Below are 27908 nucleotides of genomic sequence, written 5' to 3' on the forward strand. Positions count from 1 at the left end.
CTGCGCCAGCGCACTTTCAAACATCCAAATGCACATTCCACCACCATTCGGCACTTGCTCAGCCTGTGGTTGAACAGGTCCTGACTACTGTTCAGGCTGTCTGTGTACGGCTTCATGAGCCATGGCATTAAGGGGTAGGCTGGGTCCCCAAGGATAACTATAGGCATTTCAATATCCCCAATGGTTATTTTCTGGTCCGGGAAGAAAGTCCCTTCCTCCAGCTTTTGAAACAGACCAGAGTGCCTGAAGACGCGAGCATCATGTACCTTTCCCGGCCATCCCACGTTGATATAGTGAAACGTCCCTTGTGATCTACCAGGGCTTGCAGCAGCATTGAAAAGTACCCCTTGCGGTTTATGTACTCGGTGGCTTGGTGCTCCGGTGACAAGATAGGGATATGGGTTCCGTCTATCACCCCACCACAGTTTGGGAATCCCATTGCAGCAAAGCCATCCACTATGGCCTGCACGTTTCCCAGAGTCACTATCCATGATATCACCCGGTCTTTGATTGCCCTGGCAACTTGGATCACAGCCAGGGCCGGCTTTAGCAAGAGCGGGGCCCGATTCCTGGGGGCGGGGCTTGCTGCAAGCCCCGCCCCCAGGACCCGAGCCGCACCGCGGGGGGGGGGGGGAGCGGGACGGGGGGACCCGAGCCGCGCCGCGGGGGACGGGACAGGACGGGGGACCCGCGCCGCGGGGGGGGGGGGACCCGAGCCGCGGGGGGGGGGGGACCCGAGCCGCGCCGCGGGGGGGGGGGGGACGGGGGAGCCGAGCCGCGCCGCGGGGACGGGGGGGGGACGGGGACACCCGAGCCGCGCCGCGGGGACGGGGGGGAGCCGAGCCGCGCCGCGGGGACGGGGGGGGGAGCCGCGCCGCGCCGCGGGGACGGGGGGGGGAGCCGCGCCGCGCCGCGGGGACGGGGGGGGAGCCGCGCCGCGCCGCGGGGACGGGGGGGGAGCCGCGCCGCGCCGCGGGGACGGGGGGGGACCCGAGCCGCGCCGCGGGGACGGGGGGGGACCCGAGCCGCGCCGCGGGGGGGACGGGGGACCCGAGCCGCGCGGTGGGGGCTGCGCCGGCGGGGGGGACCCGAGCCGCGCCGGGGGGGGGGGGGACCCGAGCCGCGGGACCGGGCCGGGCCGGAGCCGGGCCCCGGGGGCCGGGCTGGAGCCAAGCCGGGCCAGAGCCACTGGGGCCTGCGGGAACGGGCCGCGCCTCCCCGGAGCCCTTCTCCCGCCCCCACCCCAGCTTACCTCGTGCTGCTGGCCCGCCCCTGCTTCGTCTCAGACTTCCCGTGAATCTCTGATTCACGGGAAGCAGGGGAGGGGGTGGGGCGTGCAGGGGAGGGGAGGAGGGGGAAGTGAGCTGGGGGCGGGGCGGACAGCTGCAGCGCGGGGCCCTCTTGGCGCGGGGCCCAATTCAGCCGAATTGACTGAATCGGCCTAAAGCCGGCCCTGATCACAGCAGCCCCCACAGTAGATTTGCCCACTCCAAATTGATTCCCGACTGACCGGTAGCTGTCTGGCGTTGCAAGCTTCCACAGGGCTATCACCACTCGCTTCTCAACTGTGAGGGCTGCTCTCATCCTGGTATTCTGGTGCTTCAGGGCAGGGGAAAGCAAGTCACAAAGTTCCATGAAAGTGCCCTTACGCATGCGAAAGTTTCGCAGCCACTGGGAATCGTCCCACACCTGCAGCACGATGCAGTCCCACCAGTCTGTGCTTGTTTCCCAGGCCCAGAATAGGCGTTCCATGGCATGAACCTGCCCCAGTAACACCATGATTTGCACATTGCTGGGGCCTGTACTTTGTGAGAGGTCTATGTCCATATCAATTTCCTCATCACTCTCGTCGCCGCGCTTCAATCGCCTCCTCGGCTGGTCCTGGTTTTGCTTTGGCATGTCCTGGCTCTGCATATACTCCAGGACAATGCGTGTGGTGTTCATAGTGCTCATAATTGCCGTGGTGATCTGAGCGGGCTCCATGATCCCAGTGCTATGGCGTCTGGTCTGAAAAAAGGCGCGAAACTAGTATCTGACGGACGGAGGGAGGGAGGGAGGGGTGAGTGACGACATGGCGTACAGGTACAGGCAATTAAAATCAACAAAGGTGGCTGTGCATCAGGGAGAAACACAAACAACTGTCACACAGAATGCCCCCCCCCCCAAGATTGAACTCAAAACCCTGGGTTTAGCAGACTGTTGATTTCACGGAGGGAGGGGAAAGCAAATGAATACAGAACAAATCTATTTTTTACATCTTAAGCTGGCAGACGACGGTGCAGCATGACTGATAGCCCTCGGCATCTTCTGGGTGCTTGGCAGAAAATACTGGGCGCTTGGCAGAAAATAGCATACTACGACTGATAGCCATCATCGTCGAGACTGCCCAGGTGCCCATGATTGACAGCCACTGCAATACGACGACGACGGATACCAGTCGTAATATACCATCTTCTACCAAAAGGCACATGGACTGCCCCCCCCCCGCGGCTGGGCTCGCTGCCCTCCTCCCGGCGCTCCGGCCGGCCGGGGAGAGTGGGGCCGCGGCCGGGCTCGGCGCCCTCCCCTGCCGCGCTCCTCGCCGGGGGACGGCGGGAGGCTTTTTTGCCTGGGGTGGCAAAAAAGCCAGAGCCAGCCCTGCTGTCCCCACACTTTCCACAGTATGTGATCATTATGGAAGATAGCTCGCTGCTAAGGGTGAGCAGGGAATCAAGGGAGGGTCTTCTCCAGGCCTGCAGCTTCCTCCCTGGCACCTGTGTGGCTTGCCTGAGTGCAGCAATGGTTCCCGCTCCTTTCCCCGCCCCCCGTGGCACGGGAAAGTTACCATTAACGGGGCAAGAAACAAATCAGCTCTGCTGAAGAACCTGTGGCAGCAAATTGCCGTGTATTTCCATGAGAGTTTCCTGGAGATCTCTGAGGGAGATATCCGTGAAGTGAGGGAGTCAATCAACAGCCTGTTTCGTCGCTCAGACGAGGCATGCGGTGGAAGACAAGCCTGCTTTCTGCAACCCTCCTGCCCCCCAACAACTCGCTTCAGCGATTCCCAAAATCAGATCCACTTACCAGAGGCCTCCTTTCCTGTTTGCACTTTGCCAATCTCCGACAGCTGTGACTGGCTAGGCTACTCCAGGTAGAAAAGAGCGCCTGACTGCATGCATCTCTGACCTCTGAGTCATCCTCTGCCTCTGGGTTCCCCTTCCCCCCCACATCCTCTTCCAAGATTTCCTCCTCCTGGCTCAATCCACTCTCAACAGGCATTGCTTCTAGCAGGGGATTGCCTGGTGCGTGGAGCAGGCATGGCCACCTGGAAAGATGCATCGAGACCACTGCAGTCATCACTGAGCAAACAGGAAGGGGACTTTCAAAATTCCAAAGGAATTTACAGGGTGGGGATGATGGTTGGTCACCTGAGGGCAGGGCAGTAGAGTTCAAACTGATGACCAGAGAGGTGAGAACAAGCATTGTGGGACACCTCCTGGAGGCCAGTCGCAGCGCTGTAATTGCCAGAGTGTCTACAGTGGCACTGCAGTGCTGTAGCCCCGGCGCAGAAAGCTGTATGTCTCTCGTTGGGGTGTTCTTTTTAAAAGTGCTACAACTGCACAGTTTCTGCGCACTAAGTGTCTTGGCAGTGTGTACATCTCGGGAATTACAGCGCAGAAACTGCCTTATTGTGCAGAAACTTGCCAGTGTAGACGGGGCCTCAGGGGAGTTAAGCGCTCTGCCTGGGGCTAGGACATCCACTGGGAGCAGAGCTCCTGTACGAAACTTTGCGGGGGACGGGGGAGGGCTGGAGCCCCCCCTGGAGACAACCTGGGTTGATTAGAATTTTACACATCTAGCACAATATACTGGACAGCATTTGCAGATGCTATGGGGGACGAAGAAAAGGAATCAAGAACCTCTATCGCAATCTCAGTATAGGATTCGTCTGCCACTTGTGTGCTAGCATTTTTTAACGGCCAGTGAGAATACATCTCATTTTTGCCTGTCTCTAGCTTTGAAGTGAAGTTGTTTTACTCTATATTACGGGGAGGAGAAAGCTGCTGAGAACATTTATTGTTAAATCTATCATGGGATGTTGGCCCCCTCAATCTGGAAGTCCTTTCTCAAACTTGACCCTCCCTCATGCAAGAGCAACAAATAAAGCCACTAGTCAAAGGTGCACCACTAAAACGGCAACACTCAAGCCAAGGGCACACAATACTTCATTGATATGAGGTGAACCACAAGCAAAAGCCACATACAAATGTTATCACAGCAGCTAGCTGCCCTAAGGACGCAACCTCATGGACAAAGCAAACTTTGGGGTTTTCAAAAGAAAAAACAAATGCCAGCTGCTCTCTCTCTTTAAGGAATGCTGAAATTCTCATCTATGAGTTCTGAATGCTGACAAACATCTGCCTGCTAATCTAAGGGTATGTCTACACTACAAGAGTAGTTTGATTTTACTTAAAGAGAATTTGTAGAACCGATATTACAAAGTCGAACGTGTGTATCCACACTAAGGACAGTAATTCGACTTTGTGAGTCCACACTAACGGGGCAAGCGTCGACATTGGAAGCGGTGCACTGTGGGCAGCTATCCCACAGTTCCCGCAGTCCCCGCTGCCCACTGGAATTCTGGGTCGAGCCCCCAATGCCTGCTGGGGCAAAAAAATGTGTCGAGGGTGGTTTTGGGTAACTGTCGTCATTCAACCCTCACTCCCGCCCTCCCTCCGTGAAAGCGCCGGCGGGCAATCAGTTCGCGCACTTTTCTGGTGATTGACAGCGCGGATGCCACAGCACTTCGAGCATGGATTCTGCTGCAATCATCGCTGCAGTTATGGCCGTTGTCAACACCTCGCACCTTATCATCCACCTTTTCCAGAGGCAGATGCTGAGAAATCGGGTGAGGAGGCTACGGCAGCGCGGTGAGGACATGAAGTCTGAGAGGGGCACAGACCTCTTACAAAGCATGGGACCCTGTGCCATGGACATCATGGTGGCAATGGGTCATGTTGATGCTGTGGAATGGCGATTCTGGGCCTGGGAAACAAGCATGGACTGGTGGGACCACACAGTGCTGCAGGTCTGGCATGAATCACAGTGGCTACGAAACTTTCGGATGCATAAGGGAACTTTCCTGGAACTTTGTGAGTTGCTGTCCCCTGCCCTAAAGCACAAGGACACCCGGATGTGAGCAGCCCTGACTGTCCAGAAGCGAGTGGCCATAGTCCTCTGGAAGCTTGCAACACCAGACAGCTACCGGTCAGTCGCAAACCAATTTGGAGTGGGCAAATCTACCGTGGGGGTTGCTATGATGCAAGTAGCCAACACAATCGTTGAGCTACTGCTCTCAAAGGTAGTGACCCTGGGAAACGTGCAGGTGATCGTAGATGGCTTCGCTGCGATGGGATTCCCAAACTGCGGTGGGGCTATAGATGGAACTCACATCCCTATCCTGGGACCGGACCACCAGGCCAGCCAGTACATTAACTGAAAGGGCTACTTTTCAATGGTGCTGCAAGCACTGGTGGACCATAGGGGACATTTTACCAACATCAATGTCGGATGGTTGGGCAAGGTTAATGATGCTCGCGTTTTCAGGAACTCTGGTCTGTTTAGATGGCTGCAGGAAGGTATTTACTTCCCGGACCACAAAATAACTGTTGGGGGATGTGGAGATGCCTCTAGTGATCCTCGAGGACCCAGCCTACCTGCTAATGTCCTGGCTCATGAAGCCCTATACAGGCGCCCTGGACAGTGAAAAAGAACTCTTCAACTACCGGCTGAGCAAGTGCAGAATGGTGGTGGAGTGTGCTTTTGGACATCTGAAGGGGAGATGGAGAAGCTTACTGACTCGCTCTGATCTCAGCGAAACCAATATCCCCATTGTTATTTCAGCTTGCTGTGTGCTCCACAATCTCTGTGAGAGCAAGGGGGAGACCTTTATGGCGGGGTGGGAGGTTAAGGCAAATTGCCTGGCTGCTGACTACGCCCAGCCAGACAGCCGGGCGATTAGAAGAGCCCAGCGGGACGCGCTGTGCATCCAGGAAGCTTTGAAAGCTAGGTTCCTGAGTGAGCAGGGTAACCTGTGACTATTAAGTTTGTTTAAACAGAAGCTGAACCTACCCCCGTTTCTTTACCCAGTTAATGTTGACTATCCTCTCCAGTTACCAACCCTCTTCCAACACACCTTTAAAAATAAAATAAATGAAACTTTGTTCATTAACACCGTTTTCTTTATTAAGGATTTTGTGGTAAAGTGTTGAAAGTGGGACGCAGACTGTGGTGGGGAGCGGGTGAAGTGATGGAAAGGACGCTTCTAAACTCGAGGAATGACAGGCTCCTGCTCCTAGAGCGGTCCGCAGCGGTGGACTGGTCGATTTAACGGAACCTGCCACCCCTCCTTTTTGGGGCTGTGTGTGTGGGGGCTGCTGAATCCTGGAGCCTCATGGAGTTTCTGCAGGATACACAGCAGTGGAAGTTATGGTGGACTGGATAGCTCTAGATGTGAGCAGTGACAATAGCCGACCCCGGGGAAAAAGAACAACAACAACAACAAAAAATCCACCAGAAACCTCAGATCATAGCTGCTTAAAGTCAAATTAAAAGGCTTTTTAATTACAAAGAGAGCTGTAACTGATTAACAAACCGAAGCATGAGAGGCTTCCACAGCAAACTGGCCCTTTTAATAGCTCAATGCTCCACGTCCTTTAAATTAACAGCTTACATTCCATACCATGTAGTGCCTGGGGGGTGTTATAGCTTTGCTATTTCTATCATGTTCAGTTTCTTTTCTTTCAATGCAAAAGTGTCAGAAGAGACTAGAAGACCCTATTAGTTTTCTCTCTCTTTTTATTAAAATATACAAGAAGGTTGTTGCAGCAATGAGTTTTATTTGTTGGGCCATCATGCAGTATTTTGCTCTCATGTTAATATTAGCTGTTAATTATTAGTGCATCTAACTTCCATGGACTCAGTCACAAGCCATTCTACACGCAGGCTACATCCGAGATCCAGCAGCAGAACGAACAGAGAATTATTTCAGGTTTTCCCTTGGTCTCTGTCACCTTTAGGTTTTCTCTGTACTTCTGAAAAGTGCATTTGAATGGCTTATCAGCATTACCCTCCCCTGTAGAGAGCACTGGAGTGAGTTCTCTTAAGGAGGACAAGCGATATTTTCTTCATCATTAAGAAAAGTTATTCTCTCATTTGTATTCATAAGAATCCTACAGAAGCTTGAAACTCAAGTCTACTTCCAAAACAAAGGGTTCAGTGATTTGTTGGACAACGAGCAGCTAGCTGCAGCTACGTGTTGCTGTTGACAGATTTTGTTTTTAAAAGGAACAAAGGTCACTGAAATGTTGGCTTTTTTTTTTTGATTTTTTTTTTTTTTTTTTTTTAAGAAAAAAAAATAGTTACCACAGGACTTTAAAAACAGATGCAAGACAATCAGAGGTAAATCAAATTTGGAGCTATCTGGCCTTGAGAGCATCCCTTTAGGCTGAACTTTAAGAGAAAAGTGTAAATGTAAGGAATGCCCACAGCTTAACTCTTTAACCTCACTCTGCTCCCTGAAGATTCACTCAAACCTCTCTTTCCACTCTTCCTGCAGTAGATCAGTGCTGACCACAAAAAAAGGCATAGGAAGTGGAAAACTGATGGTAAATAGATAAATTCCATCTCCTCCTGCTGAGTCATTTTTATGAACTGTTTTATCTTTCATGAAATTTTATGGGGGCCTCCCCCCATTTTATGAAAAATCGCAGATGTTACTTTTGATTGAAGTACTCAAAGATATCTCCTGTGGCCCCCATGCTACTGTATGTAGTCTATATTGTTAGGTGAACATACTACACCACTACCTTGATATAACGCGAGCTGATATAACACAAATTCCGTGCTCCAGGTGGGTGGGGCTGCACACTCCGGTGGATCAAAGCAATTTCAATATAACGCGGTTTCACCTATAACGCGGTAAGATATTTTGGCTCCCAAGGAGAGCGTTATATTGAGGTAGAGGTGTACCTACATTCGAAAGAACATAAAATCTTCTTTGTAGGAACAAAGAGAAGCTGGTTTTGAGGGGTGTTGAGCTTCCAGGCCCTTGGTGTGCTTTTGTAATTATTCTATTAGAATATTGAAAAAATTGCCCTGCCTCTTTAAGTATGTTAAATATAGCAAGGAAAAAGAGAGAGATAGATGATTATAGGAACTTATTACAAGTGTGCCTTGCACCTTGTGTTTGAAAAGCTGCTCAAGCTTAATATATGTATAATAATAATATAGTTCAATCTAATGTGCAGTAGCCTATTATACTTCAGATTAAAATAAAAAACAGTTGAAAGAGTAATTAACAGATTATTTGCTTTGAGATATTTAAAAGGGACATTCAGTGTTTTCCTTTTTTAATACCTTCTTAGATTATGTTTTCATAAAAATCTTAGATTTCAAACATATGCTTGAAATTATGTTTTCTGTAGTATTTGATGGCTCAGAGATTAGTCTCAGAAAAGAGAATTTCCCCCCCACACTTAAAAAGACGACATCTCTTGTTTCTGAATAAGGCTACAGTTATTACCTCAGGAAGAGTAAGCTGTGTTCACAGGAGAAGCCCTGGCTGACACCACTTTCCTAAAAAGTCAAAGGAAACCACAGCGCAGGAAGTTTTCAAGTGAGGGTCACAGCACATTTACACTAATAGTTACATCAAGGGTCAACCTGCAGGAAGTCAAGAGAACCCCAGCTGCCTCTCATCACTACCTCCTATCTGAACAGTGAGGAAAGTCTAGTGTGAAAAAAGTTCAGTAATTTAAAAAAAAGACAACCCAACCACACGTGCCACCCACAGAATGGAGGATCAGATCCAATGCATAGTCCAGGACTTCGTTGGTCTCCCAGTTGCTTTCAATTCCCTGCTTTGCCAGAGATTTCCTGCATGACCGTGGGCAAATCACTTACTCTTTCTGTGCCTCCGTTTCCCATCTATAAAGCAAGGGTAATAGCACATCACTACCTTACAGGGGTGTTGGGAGGATAAATGCACTAAAAGATGGCAAAGTGATCATATTCTACAGTAATAGCGACCATATAAGTTCTAGAGATCATTTGAACAGGGATACAGTAAGAACTACCATATATGAAGTATAGTTGGTGCCTGTGAACTTTTTCCACAGTTTTCCTCTCATTGGCTAAAATATGTCACTTAAAGCCCTTGGGTGGGCCCTAGGTGAGGGGTGAGTTTGACCCAGCAAACATAGCACTTGAATTTCAGTTTCAGGTTTTGGCAGATTTCATAACAAGAATTAAAGAGAAGCTTTACTTTGGTTTTGTCTCCTCTGACACCTAGAGCAACCATTGGATTAAATCGCTCAGGTTTAATGGTACCTAATCCCAAAATAAAGCCAGCTGTTACTATAGGAAGGCCACACTCTGGAGCACCAGCACAGTTTACATAGGAAAGGGTGCAGGGAACTTACTGGGGACTGACCCAAGTACAGGCTCTCACCAGGGCCGATTTCTAATTAGGCACGTGTCTGTAAACGGGAGATCTGTGTTCTAGGGGCACCTAAAAATTCAAAGTTTGCTACATGTGGGTCCCATCAGGGTGCGGGGCCAGCTGAGGGGGAGATGGCCCCATGCAGTCCTGCTAGAGTGCTCCTGCCAGCAGGGAAGGCAAAGCAGCCCCCCGTGTAGGGTTGCCAATTTCCTAATAGCAAAAAACCAAACACCTTTGCCCCACCGCTTCTCCGAGGCCCCATCCATCTCCCCTCCCCCCGTTGCTCACTCCCCCCCACCCTCACTCACTCAATGTCATTGGGCTGGGGCAGGCGGCTGAGGTGTATGAGGGGGTGAGGCTCCGGCTGGGGGTGTGGTGTGGTCTCAATGGGGGGTCAGAAATGAGGGGTTCAGGGTGTGAGAGAGGGCTTCGGGTTGGGGCAGGGGTTGAGGTACAGGAGAGGAGGAGGGTTCTGGCTGGAGGTGCAGGCTCTGGGGTAGTGCCAGTGATGAGAGGTTTGGGATGCAGGAGGGGGCTCCAGGCTGAGGCAGGAGGTTGGGGGTGCAGGAGGTTGGGGTGTGGGAGGCGATATGAGCTCTGGTCTGGGGGTGCTGGCTCCAAGGTGGGGCCAGAAATGGAGGGGTTCAGAGTGCAGGAGGGGACTCCGGGCTGGGGATCCCCAGCCGCGCTACTGGCTCAGCCCGGCGGACACAGTCACCTCCCAGTGGGGCTGGTGAGTGCAGCTGAGGGGTAGGGCACGGGAGAGCGGGTATCTGAGGGAGGGCTTGGGGGGGAGCGCTGGGCAGTGGGGGAGATCTGTGTGTGTTGAGGTGGAGGGGCTGTGTGGGACACTGGACAGTTGTGGTGATGGGGCTGTGCAGGGGGCACTGCGTGGGGGTATTAGGGTTGCCAATTCTGGTTGGATGCATTTCTGGAGGTTTCATCACATGACATAATATTTAATTGAATATTAATCTTTAATTCCTGGAGAAAATTGGCAACCCTATATGCTGTGCAGGATTCTCTGGCCGGGGTAGCAGGTGTGCCTAGCCCTGGCTCTCACAGGGGAGAGATCAACTTTCACCAATAGAAAAACAACCTTCTCTTCTGCTTCCCCTTTACAGCCAAGGAAGTTAAAGTAATTTTTACTAACCTCAGACTTTGGATTTTCCTTGCATGTTTTAGTCCATTCCTGATTTCCTTCTCTGCTGTCACGCCCACTTCAAGTCATTTTATCTCCACAGAGCTTTCTTTAGACTCCTCCTCCTTGCTTTGCTTTCTCTCTCCCTTTTTATTTTCTCTTCTTGCCTCTTTCCCCTCCAGAGCCTCTATTTAGTTTTTCCTCCCACAGCCTCTTCTTCTTCTGCAGGTTACCTCTTGTCACCGCTCAGGTCAGCAGCACCCAGCCTAGTTCATCTCAAAGGCTGTATCTGTGGCTTAGCCTGTTTTAATCCTTGGGGAAACTCATTTGGAATTTATTTGCAGCGTTTTGGAAACACTCAAATTAGCACAGTCAGCCAGTGGCAGCAATATCATATTTCAAACGACTAAGCTTAATTGAGATGCAGACAGGCTCAGCCACAGCCCTCCAAAACTCTTCATTTACTAATCAGCTACTTTACCCTTTAGACCACTCTCTAATGAGGTGACTAGAACAACCTTTGGCTCCTTGCCATCCTGGCTGAATGGATAATGAGCCTCAGCTGCCTTTGCAGAGTGATGTGTGACCCCCTAGCTAGGATCACGCAGACTCTTCAAGTCCCCAGTGCCAGCTGCTGGCTCTCAATCCATTGCTGAGTGCTCAGACACAGCACTGATGACAGGGACTTACCCCAGAATACACTATGAAGAGGGATAAGGGTTCACTTGCTGAATCCCAAAGGACTTTTTTCCTTAAAAGTCCATTAAGAGAAAAAAGCGACCAGCTTACACATCCCAGCCAAAGAGGAGGACCTGGCTATCACCCAATGAACCCTTATTCCAAGGCTGACTAAATGGCCTCAATTTTTAACAGAAGGGAGTTGATCTCCTTCTGTGGATATTGAGCATTAAGACCCAGACAACCATGTACGGTATGCGTGTGCCTGGCTGACCCATGCTAGGGAAGGCAGCCTGATGGAAAGAGAAGGGGCTATCTATTTATTGCATGGGAGAATTACTTGGGGGGAAAGGGCATGGTAATCCACTGCCTGAATTCCTCCACACTCAGGATACATCTACACAGCAAAGAGAAAGCGGCAGCTGGCATGTGCCAGCCAACTCGGGGTCATGGGGCTCGGGCTGCAGAGCTGTTTCATTGCTGTGTAGACTTTGGATCTGGGGATGGAACCTGCGCTCTGGGACCTTCCCACCCTCCAGGGTCCTACAGCCCGGAATCCAGCGCAAGCCCAGAAGTCTGCACAGCAATGAAACAGCCCCGGAGCCAAGTTGGCTGGCACAGGCCATCTGCGGGTGTCTAGTTGCAATGTAGACATGTGTGTCAGTATCACTGACACACATGCACAAAGCACTGCCATGTCCTTCAAATCACAATCAGCCAATTCTCCTAAAGTTTCCCCGGCATGTGGTTTGAAAGTGGATATATTTAGGGACAGGACTGAGTGCCCAGTTACTTATGGCTCAGCATGTGTAACTGCCTTCAAATTCCCCACAGAATCAAAAGCCATTCATATTAAAATGCCAAACTAGATAAACAGATGTTGCAAGGTGATGCAGTTACCTACAATGAAGTAATATAACTAGAAGAACATTAACTGCAGGCAGTACTTGGAATCAGCAAAACCATTGGGCTTCCTTAAACGTTGTAACAGGACCAGAATGAGAGATCTAAATCAGTTTGTACAGCTCACCCTGGAACCTGTTCAAACATTTCCTATCACTTCAGGCAGCTAACTCCATTTGCAATGCAGATTACACTGATTTTGCTTAAGTAGCTGCAGAAGACTGATCTACTGTATAATTCATCTCTCCTGATGTCATGCATGTTAAATCAACTAGGTCAGTGATGCAGATTCTTAGAAGGGCCTCTGAACCAATTCTGACAACTCCCCTCCCCCACACCATTTTGAAAGAACTAGGAAAGGGAACAAGAGGTGGCTTCATCACATACCTAATCTATCCAATACCCGCCACTGACCCATTACTACGATACTGATGGACCAACTGGGAACAGCATAATATTTCGTAGGAAGCAGTGATGGAAATTGAAATGGTTTGTGAAAGAGTGGAAAAAGTAAATATTTCAATATGTAATTAAAACATGCATTACCTCTTCTCTCACATACAGGTGCTGTAGTCATCATGAATAGGTCGGAATATGAACAAGAGGCTGCTAAGCAACTCTCTGACACCACATTCTACAGGCCATTACCCTCTGACCCCACTGAGGGTTACCAAAAGAAACTACACCATCTGCTCAAGAAACTCCCTAAAGAAGCACAGGAACAAATCTACACTGACACACCCCTAGAGCCCAACCAGGGGTATTCTACCTGCTACCCAAAATCCATAAACCCAGGAATCCTGGATGCCCCATCATCTCAGGCATTGGCACCCTGACAGCAGGATTATCTGGCTAGGCAGACTCTATCCTCAGACCCTATGCTACCAGCACTCCCAGATATCTTTGAGACACCACTGACTTTCTGAGGAAACTATAATCCTTTGGTGATCTTCCAGAAAACACCATCCTAGCCACCCACTATGGATGTAGAAGCTCTCTACACGAACTTTCCACACAAAGATGGACTACAAGCCATCAGGAATAGCATCCCTGATACCATCACAGCAAACCTGGTGGCTGAACTTTGTGACTTTGTCCTCACCCACAACTATTTCAGATTTGGGGACAATTTATACCTTCAAGTCAGCGGGACTGCTATGGGTACCCGCATTGCCCCTTAGTATGCCAACATTTTTATGGCTGACTTAGAACAACACTTCTTCAGCTGTCGTCCCCTTATGCCCCTACTCTATTTGAGCTACATTGATGACATCATCATCATCTGGACCCACGGGAAGGAGGCTCTTGAGGAATTCCACCAAGATTTCAACAATTTCCACCCTACCATCAACCTCAGCCTGGACCAGTCCACACAAGAGGACCACTTCCTAGACACTACACTGCTAATAAGCAATGGTCTCATAAACACCACCCTATACCGGAAACCTACTGACTGCTATACTTACCTACATGCCTCCAGCTTTCATCCAGACCACATCACACGATCGACTGTCTACAGCCAAGCTCTAAGATACAACCGCATTTGCTCCGATCCCTCAGACAGAGACAAACACCTACAAGATCTCTATCAAGCATTCTTAAAACTGCAATACCCACCTGGTGAAGTGAAGAAACAGATTGACGGAGCCAGAAGGGTATCCAGAAGTCACCCACTACAAGACAGGCCCAACAAAGAAAGTAACAGAACCCCACTAGCCGTCACCTACACCCCTCCAGCACATCATCAAGGATCTACAACCAATCCTGAAGGACGATCCCTCGCTCTCACAGACCTTGGGAGACAGGCCAGTCCTCGCTTACAAACTGCCCCCCAACCTGAAGCAAATACTCACCAGCAACTACACACCACACAACAAAAACACCGACCCAGGAACCAAACCCTGCTACAAACCCCGGTGCCAACTCTGTCCACATATCTATTCAAGGAATACCATCATAGGACCTAACCACATCAGCCACACCATCTGGGGCTCGTTCACCTGCACATCTACCAATGTGATATGTGCCAGCAATGCCCCTCTGCCATGTACATTGGCCAAACCGGACAGTCTCTATGCAAAAGAACAAATGGACACAAATCTGACATCAGGAATCATAACATTCAAAAACCAATAGGAGAGCACTTCAATCTCTCTGGTCACTCAATAACAGACCTAAAAGTGGCAATTCTTCAACAACAAAAACTTCAAAAACAGACTCCAACATGAGGTAGAAGAACTGGAATTAATTTGCAAACTGGATACCATCAGATTAGGCCTGACAAAAGACTGGGAGTGGTTGGGTCATTACAAAACCTAATTTCCCCAATATTAATTTCTCCCTACTGTTACTCACACCTTCTTGTCAACTGTCTGTAATGGGCCACTCTCTTACCACTTCAATAGTTATTTTTCCTCCCTTGGTATCCTGCTGTTAATTGATTTCTCTCATTAGACTGACCTCACACTTGGTAAAGCAAGCCCATCCTTTCAGGTATTTATACCTGCTCCTGTATATTCCACTCCATGCATCTGATGAAGTGGGTTCTAGCCCACAAAAGCTTATGCCCAAATAAATTTGTTAATCTCTAAGGTGCCACAAGGACTCCTTGTTGTTTTTGCTGATACAGACCAACACCGCTACCACTCTGAAACCATACACAAAATTAAATAGCTTTCCTGACCCACATCCAAATGTAAACAGTATTAACTTTTGAAAAGTCACTTACACCAAGATATGATCAATGTGTTCATGCAGGGTTCAGAGCTGGTAATAATAGAGCTTTCAGTTACTTAAAGGTTGCAGATTAAAAATGTAACTGAGGATGTGAAGGGTTTGTCTGATGTCCCACAGCTTGGTGGTCACATTCCAGTCCCAGTACCACTCTCTTGCTCCTTGGGTTGGCAGGAGCTAGGTGCATGCTGGAGGGAACATGTGCGGTGCCTGGGAGGAGGAGGCATGCCTTGCATCATGTCACAATGATCCTCCTCTCCAATGTAAGTATCTCTTGTTATCCCCCGCACATGCTAAACGAGGGGAAAAAGTGACTTTACCTTTTTTGTTTGCTTGTTTTTCTGACTCATGCAGCACTGCTGTGCTTTCTCCAACACACTCCCACTTCTGCCTGCCGTCCGCAGTGCCCTAGGTCCCCACAACTCCCCCAGCCAGCCAGCTGCTGGACTGCATTGGTGCCAGGCACCAGCTTTGGGGTGTAACTTTGACAGGTCAGCAGCGCACGTAGAAAAGAGATGAAATTTGTTCCAGGCAAATGTTGAGGCAACTCCTCTAGGCACTGGCACTTGGGTGTCGGGACTTCATATCCTCTGAGCCCTACCCCTCTCCAAGTGGCTGCATTCTGCAGCAGACAGAATAATGCACCAGCCTGCAGTGCTGCAACACTTCTGCCACTTACACCTCCAACCTGACTGGCACCCTAAATCAGCTCCTCCAAGGCTGCCAGCAGCCTAAATGCTCTCGCATTCCATGCCACATCTTGAGCCCGGCAGGCTTAGTGGGGCAGCCTCCTCCTGTGCTGTTGCTATTTCTTTTGTGGACGCAGAGAAAGAACTGACAGGAAGGGGATGCAATTTATGACAGTTTGTTAGCAAGAGTCAGGCTAACTGTAACCCGGATAACGCGAGATTTGTAGAAGCGAGGAATGTGTGAGGCGAGTGGGAAAGAACTGTGTGAGAAGTTGTTGCGACCTTGTGTAGATAATATGGAATGTAGAGTAAGAGTCTACATTAGTGAGCAAAACCAGATATCAGAATGACCTATGTATAAACAAAATGCAGCTGTTGCTCATTATTGTCTGTAACAAAAGGTATAAATGCTTGCTGTAATTGTTTACCTGTTGGGAGACCTGTTTAGCTCTCTCCCTCCATACAATTGATAGAGAGAAAATAAAGTATCTGACTTGCTGTACCCAAACAAAAAGTGAGAACTCTGTTATTCTCTGACACTTTGTAGGGTGACCAGACGTCCCGATTTTATCGGGACTGTCCCGATATTTGCTTGTTTGTCCTGCATCCCAACCGATATTCGGTCGGGACACACAAACAATTTTGCCCTCCACTCCGGCGCACAGGCAGAGCCCGGAGGGGCTCTCGCCCCCCCCCGCCCCGAATCCGCCCCCTCGTTCCCTCATTGAATCCCTTCCCAAATCCCCACCCCCAGCCTCGCCCCCTCACTGCCCCATTGGATCCTGAGCTGGGCCTGGGGAGGAGATGCCCCTGTGCAGCAGTGTGGGCACACAGGCCATGGCCGGCCGAGGCCAGGAGCGCTGCAGTGCAGCGCAGAGGCTGCTCCAACCCTGCAGTCCATGGGGCAGCGCAGTGAGTCCCGGGGCAGCGCAGAACGGGCAGGGCCTGGGTGGGTGGCGCAGCCCGGGGGTGTGGGCCGCCCGCCAGAGACACACAGTGGAGAGGAGCTGCGGGGGCGAGACTTGTCCCAGGCAGGGCGGCCGGCGGACAGGGGTGAGGAGCTGGCCGGGGTCTCCCAAACTGATAAACTTCCCCGCTGCTACCGGGGAGCCCCGCGCCTCTCCCGCTCAGCTGCGCTCCAGAGGCTCACCCCGCCGGGAAGGAGCCACTGGAGCGCAGCTGAGCGGAAGAGGCGCGGGGTTCCCCGCCAGTGGCGGGACGCGCTGCATGTGCCCGGGGTGGGCCAGGGTGCGGGAGGCTCCGCGGAGAAGGCAGCGTGCGCAGCTGGGGCGCTGTGTGCGATCCGGCGGCACGGCCGGGGCCTGCTAATGCCCCCGGCCCCTGCGAAACTGCTTTTTTTTTTTTTGCTCCACCCCCCCCCTTCTCCATGTCCCAATATTTCATCCCTGTGATCTGGTCACCCTATTTCTTTGTCGCCTGTCTGCTGGCACTGCTATGTTTGATATCATAGGACCTGTGTAACACTTGCTTCTGAGACCCTTAGGATCAGCTTCATTTCCCTGCTGCATAAACATCCTGCCCCCAGGTTTGCAAAATGGACAGAAACTCCAGCAGCTTTACACAGCTCTCTTTAGCATTTACCCTCAGGTACAAATCTGACCAACTGCCGAGAAGAGCGTCTGATAGCATTTCTAATATGGCAGCAGCACAGTAGAAAATTTCTTAAATTCTCTCTCGGGTATTTATATGGCCCCCATTACTCTAATATCCGAACACCTCACCATCTTTAATTTATTTATCCTTGCAGCACTCCTGTGAGGTACAGAAGTGCTATAATCCCCATTCTACAGATGTGGAACTGTGGCACAGTGAGGATAAGTGACTTGCCCAAGACTTCACAGAAAGCCTGTGGCAGAGCTAAAAACTGAGTCTCCAGCATCCCAGTTAATCACTGGACCATCCTTCCCTCTCTATTCCCTACAAATGCACAGGGAAATAAAGAGATTACACACATTAATATTTTGCAAAGTTTTATTCGCAAATCAGAATGACAAATATATTTCATGCGTTCTGACAGAGTTTGTATTCTTGCCAGGTACTCAATAAAAATCTGAGTATATCTCCTAAAAAACATAGGTACAGAGGTTAGAAACAGCACGGATGCGCCAATAATAAAATATCCAAATTATGTCAATTGACTAAAGAATAAATAAATATTTTATTATAAATCAGACTATTGCATCCCTCTTCTTCAAATTCCCAAGGGGCCAGGTATGCATTAAAAATATAGATCTTCTCCCAAAGAGGCAAGTCCTGTAATATGTGCAACCATTATAATGAAGTAAATTCTTACATTCTACTTTCAGTATCAAGGGGAAACTCAAGGCTGTTGTACTAGGATAATTGTATTTAAGATTCCAAATCATTAAGAGTGAAATTCACAACTATGCACAGAGCCAGGACGAGGACTATGAACCACGTAAGTCTTCTAGATAGAGCTTAACTAAGTGGTGCTTATGCCTTGTACTGGCCCTTCTGCACAGGAGTGAATTTCACCCCAACAGAATATATAGGTATAGACTTCAAAGTTACAAATACATTTGGAAGGAAATGTACTAGTAAATCAGTGACTAGAGTTTGCACCGAAACCTCCAAAATATACACAGGCATTGAATTAGTATTTGAAAAAAGATCAGGAAATAGTTTTGCTCAAATATGAGTGTTTCCCCTGGTGGTTCCCTTGCACTGAACGCCACATCCCACACAAGTCATGTGAAGCTACAGGCGCACAGAACATAGTAAGGAAATGAGGGCAATGCTGTTTTATCTGAGAGTGACAGTACAGTTGTGGTTATTACTACATACTCATGTCCTTAGTTGCACAGGGGTACAGCCAAAACTAAAGGCCAAAATCCTGAAAAATGATAACTCATATTGACTTCAGTGGGAGGTGAGGGCATTCAACTCCTCACAGGACTGGGCCCAAAGCAATGTCTGATGTTATAATCTAGGATGTTACTATAACCAGGGCTCAGGGGCCGGATTTTCATGCAGACTTCAAATTAGAGGTGTGGGTGCTCAGCATGTCTTTCTGATAAACTCAGCCATCTGATAAACTCAGGCTAATCTGAGCACCATCACGTGGGACAGGACAAAGAGAATCCTGAACTTAGAAACTGGGAGACAAGTGGAGGAGCCATTGATTTTTCAAATATATATTTTTAGTGGTTCTCTTTATAAATATTCCTCTATAGAATGAAAAGAAAATAGTTTTCCTATGCACTATTCTCTCTTTATGTATCCATTACTACAGTGCAAATTCACTTTTAGTCCAATGTTTAAGTCTACACAAGCTGATATATTCTATTTTTAAAAAAATATATAAAAATAGGTAACTGAACAATACACTGAAGACTTGGTCTCCATTAGCTTGTAAACACAGAGGTACTGGGTGAGTGAGTAGAAGAGCAAGTATAATTTTAGATGTGGAACCAGGAAAATAACAATAATATTAAGGCAATGGTACATTAAAATATCAGCACAACAGCTAATAAAGCTATATATATTTATTTGAATGTGGTATATTATAACATATAGAACACACTACGGACAGTGTTGGAAGTCCTCAGTATGATTGTACAATATACATTTATCAAAACCTAGGTTTTAATATTGAATTTGTACCATTTATGTTAATGTAATATTATAATCCCCTTTCATCCTTAATAGTCAATTGGGCTATCTAGAATACTGCATAAAACAGAATTGATATTTTGCTTGGTCCATGTGATATAGGTGCATTGTAGCCAGTGTTCAGCAATTACTCGCTGTCTGGATGCCTACTTAGAAAAGTGATAACGGCTCAGGACTTTAGAAGCTGGGAGAGATGAAGAATCAGATATAATGCATACTGCGGTACAAACAGTGTAAACTAATTAAGGAGGGTTTTAAAGATGTACATATGACCAAGTGGCTCGGATACATGAAACATCCCTCTCCTGAAAGTGAACACAAAAATAAATTCCTTGTACACTGAAATAAACACGAATTCTTAGTGACCTAAACTGTAATCATTAGAAAACTTACCTTAATTTGGGAGATATTAAATATTATACACAGAGAACTGTAGCGAGTAAGCAAAGAAGAAAATGGGTAGAAACATTGCTCTGTTGGGTACCTGGCTGACTCTTCAATATAAAAAGTGCAAAGAGAAGTGTTTGTTCTGCAAAGTGATGCTGACAAGTAAGCCAAACCCAGCGTTCCTCACAATGCCATTCCGGTGTTCAGATGCTGCTGCAGTACCTGGTCTAGCTACAGAAGGCAGTTGTCCTCAATTAAAAACAAGGCTTAGTACTCAGGGAACAGTTGATCAAAGCAGAATTAAGTTAATTAAAAAAAAAAAAGTAGGCAAGCAATCTCAGATTTTACAATAAACATTCCGAACAAGGCTCAAGTCCATATTCCCAATCACCTACCCTAGACTTTTCTCCGGTGGCCTATCAGCACAGTATCTAAGTGCTGGTTCAGATTTGTCATGCACAATGTCTGTCTAGCTCTCAGTAATCTAACCTTTACTTCACTATCATCACAGTTGGGAAGCAGGCACTACTGCTGTGATAAGTGAATTTTTGGAAGCAACTTGTAACAAAGACAAAGATGTAGCACTTATTTCTCTGTGGGGAAAGACAAAAAGGAGCTACCAAGACAATGCCAGTCACTGAGGCTAATGACAGAACAAGGAAACAGTAGAAACACTGAGGCAGAGCCTCAGCTGGTCTTAAATTGCCATAGCTCATCAACTTCCATGGAGGTAGGACACGTTATGCCATCTGAGGCTCCATCTCAAAGAGTTTAGAATCAGACTTCTGAACAAGAAGAACAAGCTAAGGGAAGTCAAGAGCAGCTAAGAATGTATTGTAGAAATCTACATGAGAGAAAGAGATTGCTGCATAATTCTGATACCCCGTAATTGGTCAGTTAGGCATTGTCTTCAATAGGAAAAAAGGTTTGTTCTTAACATGAATTAGCTATCACAAGGCAAAATCCTAGTAAAGACAAGGCACTTGTAGTTTTATCGTGAGTTAGCAGATAAACCCTAGCCACCCCTGTAATCTTAACCTCAACCAGCTAACCTGTGCAAACAAACTGCCTTGTCTTCACTAGGGTTTTACCTTGTGTTTGCTAACTCAAATTCGGAACACACCTTTTTATCCTAGTGAAGACAGGCTTTACAGGCTGAGGATCACCATAGACTTAGCCATGGTCTAGAGCACTGTTGAACATGAGGTAGCCTATTTTTTACATCAGCTGCTTCAGACTGTGGTCTCACATTTGGTGGAAACACTCCTCTTTCCATCCCTTTCCTTCATAATCCTCCTAACCCTATTTTCCCTTCTCTCCTCCGGTCTTTTCTAACCTCCCCAGTTCTTTATCCACCCCCTTCCTAGTGTCCCTTTCAGTCATTCCTCCTCACTGATTAGTTCCCACCTACTTACCATTGTGCCTCTTCCCTCACACTTTCCTTTCTGCTTCCACTTATGCTACCTCTTCCTTCTTGGATGCTGGATATTTCCTCCTGATGCATGTACTATGCATGTTTTTATCCCCACTTAAAAAAGGATATAAAGCTATGACTCAAACTTGATTTTTAATGCTTTGCAAAATGTTCACAGTGAAACCTGAAGCCAGGCAAAATTCACCTGGGTTATGTTTCAACACAAACTTGCAATTCTAACCAGTTAAAATCTCAAGCTTGGGATGACTGATACAAAACCGTTCAAATCAGGTGAAATTTTGTAGAACAAACAGTTTGCTTTGTGGTTTTAGCTACATCCAACCCAAAATAAAGGGTTGGTCTCCACATATTTTTGGTATCAATTTAACTATATTGGCTTAGAAACCAATATAGTTAAAGTGGCGCAACCCCCTAGTGTGGATGCAGTTATACCGGTATAGAGCTTATTTTCACAGATTTATAGAGAGTGGTCCCTAGGATAAAGCACAAATAGTCATTGGTCCAGGCAGACAGAGTGTGGGACTGACTCTATAGCCGGTGGCTGAGGCACTCACATGGGAGGTGGAAGTCACCAGATCAAATCCCTGCTCCAATGACTATTTAATTATTTATACACTGTAAAACTGCTTCAACAGGAGAGACTGAGCGAGCTCAACATCAGAATATTCCATAGCCCAGTGGCTAGGGCACTTTTTTGCTTCGAGGGAGCCCCAAGTTCAAATCCTTTCTCCATCTCAGGTAGAAGGGGGAATTGAATCCGGGTTTGGCATGAGTGCCCTAACCACTAGGCTAAAGCTTATAAGGAAGTGGCGGCACCACCACTTCTCCAATGGCATCTCAGTCTTTGGAAAAAAAATTTTTTGCTCAAACTATTCAGTCCTTTGCATTGATTCTGTGAATAGTTTCAGTTTGTTGACAAATGCATACTGTTTGCTGCAAAAAAATCCACCCAGGTCCACTCCTTACACCATTTCCATGCTATCAGGCTAGCGCCTTCGATGATAAAATGGAAAAATATGATGACTTTTCATCACAACAAGGATAGCGGTATTATTGCAGACACCTCTCAGACACGTGTATCTGTGTTACTAACAACAACAACAACAATTATTTGTAAAAGTTTGCTTAAGAAGCAATAACAGCTTCACTGCCATAAAGGCTGATCCTTTGGTATTAATTCACACATTCTTATATATGGCTCAGAATGTGAATTGCGCTACACTTAAGAGAATGTCAGTGAAAACAATGTTCTGGATACAGGTGATATCACAGTTCACAGATGAATTTGAAGAAGAATGAAAAGCTCTACAAGTAAAATTATTCCGATGGTGTCGGTGCTGCCGCACTTCTCAGGGAATCCGGACTCCCGAGTTTTGTAAGCTTTCAGCGGATCTTGAATAATATTATGCAGGTGCTCTGTGTAATTTGAAAAGCGAGCAGCACATCATCACTGAATCTGACCATAAACCAGCTCTGCTGTTAGGGCTGCGTTTTTAGCCAAGATGAGGTTTTCCTCCCGTGTCTCTCTAGTGTGAATACTAGATACACTAAAATATGCTGCTTTTCCTCAGATGAGTGCCATTTCTTTGGGAAAGATCTTCTTCCTGGTCACTTTCACAATTTCTCTGAAATAAAGAGGCTGTCATGTTTCAGTCTGCTGAATGAGATACAGAGCTCCTACATAGATTAGCAAACACATACTTAATCAGTCACCTATGGGGGGGGGATAAGCAGGAGAGCTAAGAGAAACATCACTGAGGTTCTCTAAGCTGCATTGGGGATATTTTCCCCAACAACTGGAGACCACAGCAAGACACAGGATTCTAGACGGGTTTGTCCACTTTGCGGTGGCTGTTCCCAGATGAGATTATTGGGCCAAAACTAAAATAAGTGACCTCCCAGCCAAAGTACAGCAGATGGCCTGTAGTGGGATTGTTGATTTGATCCTAAAGCAGGATATCCTTGTTCCTATTTTTCTAGGAACAAAGCTCACAGTCAAAACAGCCTGACAGAAACCCCCACTTTATCTTTGGCCAAATGGAAACTGGGCAAATGCATGTAAACAATAAAGCAATAAATAAATAAATAAATAAAAATAAGGCCCACTAAAAAATTATAGATAGTATAAGAACCTATATAGAATAGAATACTTAGACAAAAATGCATCAGGAGTACATAAGCTTGTTATACTTCCAACCTAATGAATTTTTCGAGTCATGTTTCTGCAAACCTAAAGTTTAAGCAATACAAACTGTCCAGCGATGTGCTCTCATGAGAAGCCATTGAACACGAGGATGGAGCTCGGCTGTTCTCAGTGGTGGCAGATGACAGTACAAGGAGCAATGGTCTCAAGTTGCAGTGAGGGAGGTCCAAGTTGGATATTAGGAAACACTATTTCACTAGGAGGGTGGTGAAGCACTGGAATGCGTTACCTAGGGAGGTGGTGGAGTCTCCTTCCTTGGAGGTTTTTAAGGCCCAGCTTGACAAAGCCCTGCCTGGGATGATTTAGTTGGGAATTGGTCCTGCTTTGAGCAGGGGGTTGGACTAGATGACCTCTTGAGGTCCCTTCCAACCCTGATATTCTATGATTCTATGAACACAAGGGTTTTCCCATTTTAGATAAGACCTTTTATATTCAAGTGCTTCCTTAGTCCATGTTTGCTCACATAGGGAGCTTCTATTGAAATCTATTGCAAAATCCCACTGGCATCAGGAGTGCAAGATTGGCCTTTAGCATCAAATTCCCATTCCCTATGCAAAGCCCATTTACTTTGGCTTTGCATGGGGGAAACTACAATACATAGTAGGTTTTGGGATGAAATTCCCCCCTTCCCCACCCAGCCCAGAGCAACTGCACCCCCTCGCCTCTCTCAGTTAAGGGTTTGATACCATGTTCATCACTATGGTAGCCATGTACCTAGTGCAACTTTCATACTACTCCCCCATATCATAATTTTGGCCAGTGAATACAGTTTGCAGAGCGACTGGCCACTCCTTGCTCCCCATTTATGCCACAGATAGCACTGTTGGAGCAATGGCCCAGGGTACAAAAAAGTACAGCAGCTCATAGTCTGGCTTCTCCATGGGTTGACTACCCAGAACCATGGCAGTTCTGATGCTTTTTGGACCTTCGGTGCCCATGCTAGGGGAGCAAGATTCATATCGCAGTAAAATGGTTGCTTTTCCCTTCTCTCTTCCCTTTGTTTTTTCAATGTACCTACCAAACTTTCATCCTGCATCAGTGGGACCTTTCTCATCTGTGAGCGAGATAAGTGGTTGCACAGTGAGACAATACTGTAAGAGAGCTGGGGAAGGGGGAGAGATGAGAATTAAGTGACACTTGCAATGTAGAAATCCCTAACATACAGCTATAGTGCTTTACGGCTTCAAAGCACTATGCAAACATTAGTTTGCCCTCGAAGCCCCTCAGGATAAGTAAGTATTACATCAGTATTAATGTCCCAGTGCCGTACCTTCCATCGCCTTCTGGCATATTGCCTTTTGAAGTTTTCCAAGTTAATGACAGATTCTCGCCTCACCAGGGCCTGCCGCTTGTCCATTGGCTGGAAGACAAGAGATGACAAGTTTATTGCTTAGCTTTCCCTAGGGACAGAAAGTAAACATGACTCTGCTTGTGTCAGTTACACACTGAACTGAGTTAAAAACCAGAGAGAGGAGCTCAGCTGAGGGAGAAGTTCTTGACTGTGCTAATTCTTCAGAATACTTCCCTCTGCTGACCTGTAGCACCTCTGTCTTATCTGGATTGAGCCTGAGCCCATTGGCTTTCATACAAGTCCCTTTCTCTAAAAGGCATTGGGAGAGCATGGAAAGGGCTCCATCAGGAGCGGTTGAGAAGGAGATGGAGAGCCGTTGTCAGCATACTGATGACATTTTAGCCTGTAGCTCCACAGCCTTCCACAGGGATTTGACAAGTGTCGCTTAGGAATGATGACAGAACAGAACCCTATGGGGTTCCTTAGTCAAGGCCCTTTAGGGAAGGAAAGAGGTAGCCCGGCTCTACCTCTGACCCCTTTGGAAGGAATGAGCATTTAAAATTTATTCCATCCAGCTGCCATAGTTAAATGCATAAGGAACCCTCATAATCCATGGTGCTGACAGACCAAGTAGTATTAACTTGAACATCTGTCATAGGGAGCTAGGAATTGTCATACCAGCCCAGACCTGTGGTCCATCTACTCCAGTGTCCTGACTCTGACACGCATTCTGTATTGGTTTAGCTTTTTAAAGCCAAGCCACTGTTTCAACTCCTGAGAGGGTTTAAGGTCCCATCAAAGGCAAAATCTCAGATCAGCCTTAACGCTAGAGTCACTATTAGTTCCTCCAGAGTAAAGGGGAAACAGACGAGTGTACTTCTTTCATTGTTCAAGCGGAGTGTGATGCTAAAAGTAAACAGCACAAATTGATTCTCTGATCTAATGTGCACAGCTTTTTCTAGAGATGAGCCTTAGTGACAAAGTTCAGATCCTAGATCTCCAGCTTTGGATGTGTTAATATTTAGGGTTTCCACGTTGGGCCCTTTAGAAAGCTAAGCTTCAGCCAAAATTCAGAGTGGACCTTTCCCTAATTTCAGATCTCTTCCCCCCCACCCCCACCCAGCATGTCTTTTTGGTGTGTAAGTTTACTGGGTTTACTATTTACCAGAAGGATTTGATAACCCCACCTCGATAGTGCTGTTTTGTGCTACCAATCGACACAGTAACTTTTTGAGGGCCTTACTAATCCAGTTTTGAAACTGGAGACTGTATACCGTATGAACAAGAAATACTGAGAAACTTCAGAGATCTACATGTCCTCTGCTACTCACACATCAAATTGTAATGCACCAACAGTGCTGCTTCTCCGCTGACCCAGGAAGTAGGTCAGTAGAGTACTGAAGCAATGGCAAAGACCTGAATAGGCTACAACTATGAGGGGTTTGCTGAGCAGTGAAACAGGACATAAGAACAAAGTTATAACAAAGATAGCTCTCAACTGGAAGTGATTTACAGTACAAGAACTGGACAGTTAAGTAAGATGGATTGCAGGAGGTGCTCATTTAGGTTGTGAGACCAATAGGTTTGATTCAGAACTGAACAGGAAAAGTAACCTAATACATAGGTTTCATTTGTATGCTGCCTGTCCTGAAGTATCATTTTCATGAAATAGTGCAAACTAAAAATGGGAACTTTTCCCAAACTCCTGATAATAAAATGAGAGAACGTTAGCTGACATTTAATATCAGTTACGGTACACATGCTACATCAGTAAATGGGGCCCAGGGAACTTATGTTGTAAGTAGATGTTATGGTGGTGGGAGACCCAGAAATGCTTAGATTTAATTGGACTAGAATTAAACAAGAAAGGAAATAGAAGCACCAGAGCAGGATGGAAAGTGCACCCTCAAAGATTTAAACATCTTGTCAGGAAACTGGTAATATTGTTGAGCAGACACATTCGCTTTCACACAAGCTATAATGCTGTTAAACAGCCAACACTGTTCTAAACAATACACCTATAACAGGGTACAACACCACATCTTTTCTTGTCAGTTGTTCTGCAATTTGGCTGTAGCCTGTCTGCTAGTGTATTTTACAGAATCTTGGTAAGAAAGGGAGAGAGAGCAAGGAGGTGCCATAGGACATCAGCGTCAATGAGGGACTCAGAGTTTTAAAGCTTTATGCACATGTATTCTGAAATACTTGTCAGCCCAAGGGCAACCTCAGAGTCAGCAGCATCTAAGTGCAAGTTGTTCAGCTTTGGCTCAAAGATTTTAACAAACATTTTTATGCAACAGACAAAAAGTATGTAACAACTTGAAGATATGTTGTAAGATAGTCATCGTTTGATCATCAGAAGGGTTGAGGTTTCACAAATCCCTTTCAAATGGAACCTTGTAGCGCTCAGCACTTCTGAAAAATCAGGTAATCAATGTAAAAATGCCAGAGGATTTACCATAGTATAGCAGAGCACGACACGACCCGTCCTTCAGTCTTGGCCAATACCGGACCCTAGCCCTTCTGGGCCACCAGAGGGCAGGGAGGCCATATGAATAGGACCACAAGTTAAATGCATACTTTTTCTATAGAGCAGGATGTGAAAATGTCAATTCTAAGAACGCTTTTTGTGGGAAATCCAGGACAATTTTCACTGTTGCACAGAGAAATGTTTAAAGCCTAATGGCAAACACCTGAACCATTTGCACTGCTTCTGCTTCCCATCATTCTCCGAAGCTGTCCTCAGCTTTGAAACCTGTACAATGAATACAGAGGCTGATATTTCATCTCCAGTGGCAAAGTATGTCAATACCTCTGATAGAAAAGAGCTGAAATTATCAGCCTGCCCTCCTTCTCCATTAAAGATAGACAACATCTGTGCACAACTGACCCTGGATATTGAAGCATGAGATGTTAGTTCCCCACATTATAAGGAGCTAGGCAGCATGCCACAAATGCGCTAAGTCAAAAAGACTGGTGAGAAATCAGGTTAGACCTACAAAATGTCACTGTTAAATGTCAGGTGTACAATTGTCAAAAACATTTAAGTGCTCGTTCAATGGCAGAACCCTTGAAGCTCCACCAAAATAATTAGTTTTATGATACTCCAGACTGTTGTTAATCAGTTGCCCCATATTGCTAAGTACCTTGCAAAGTCCTGATCTTGTCATTCTCAGCTGGACATGATCCTTTCTCAGGAGTGGTACAGCAGGGACCTTCTTCAACTCATGAAAAAAGCACAGGCCTTGAGGAGTGGGTCATAATTAGCCAGACATGCTAAAGAGCAGAGCACCTGCTCTAATGTCCCTTCTGC

At 47.0% G+C, this 27908-nt stretch overlaps 1 protein-coding gene across 1 annotated transcript in view; it reads right to left on the reverse strand.

Moving 5' to 3' along the window:
- Positions 1-17602: 17602 nt before the first annotated feature.
- The window catches only part of DAPK2 (death associated protein kinase 2), a 90346-nt gene continuing 80040 nt past the window's right edge, over positions 17603-27908 (reverse strand). The window contains exons 10-12 of the mRNA XM_065559548.1: positions 24575-24664; positions 24323-24406; positions 17603-22726 (exon numbers count right to left, since the gene is read on the reverse strand). Of these exons, the coding sequence (XP_065415620.1) occupies positions 22649-22726; positions 24323-24406; positions 24575-24664 (252 nt within the window). The 3' untranslated portion in view covers positions 17603-22648. The remainder of the gene's footprint in view (positions 22727-24322; positions 24407-24574; positions 24665-27908) is intronic.

Source organism: Chrysemys picta, chromosome 10 (assembly GCF_011386835.1).
Source record: "Chrysemys picta bellii isolate R12L10 chromosome 10, ASM1138683v2, whole genome shotgun sequence".
Lineage (NCBI taxonomy): Eukaryota > Metazoa > Chordata > Testudines > Emydidae > Chrysemys > Chrysemys picta.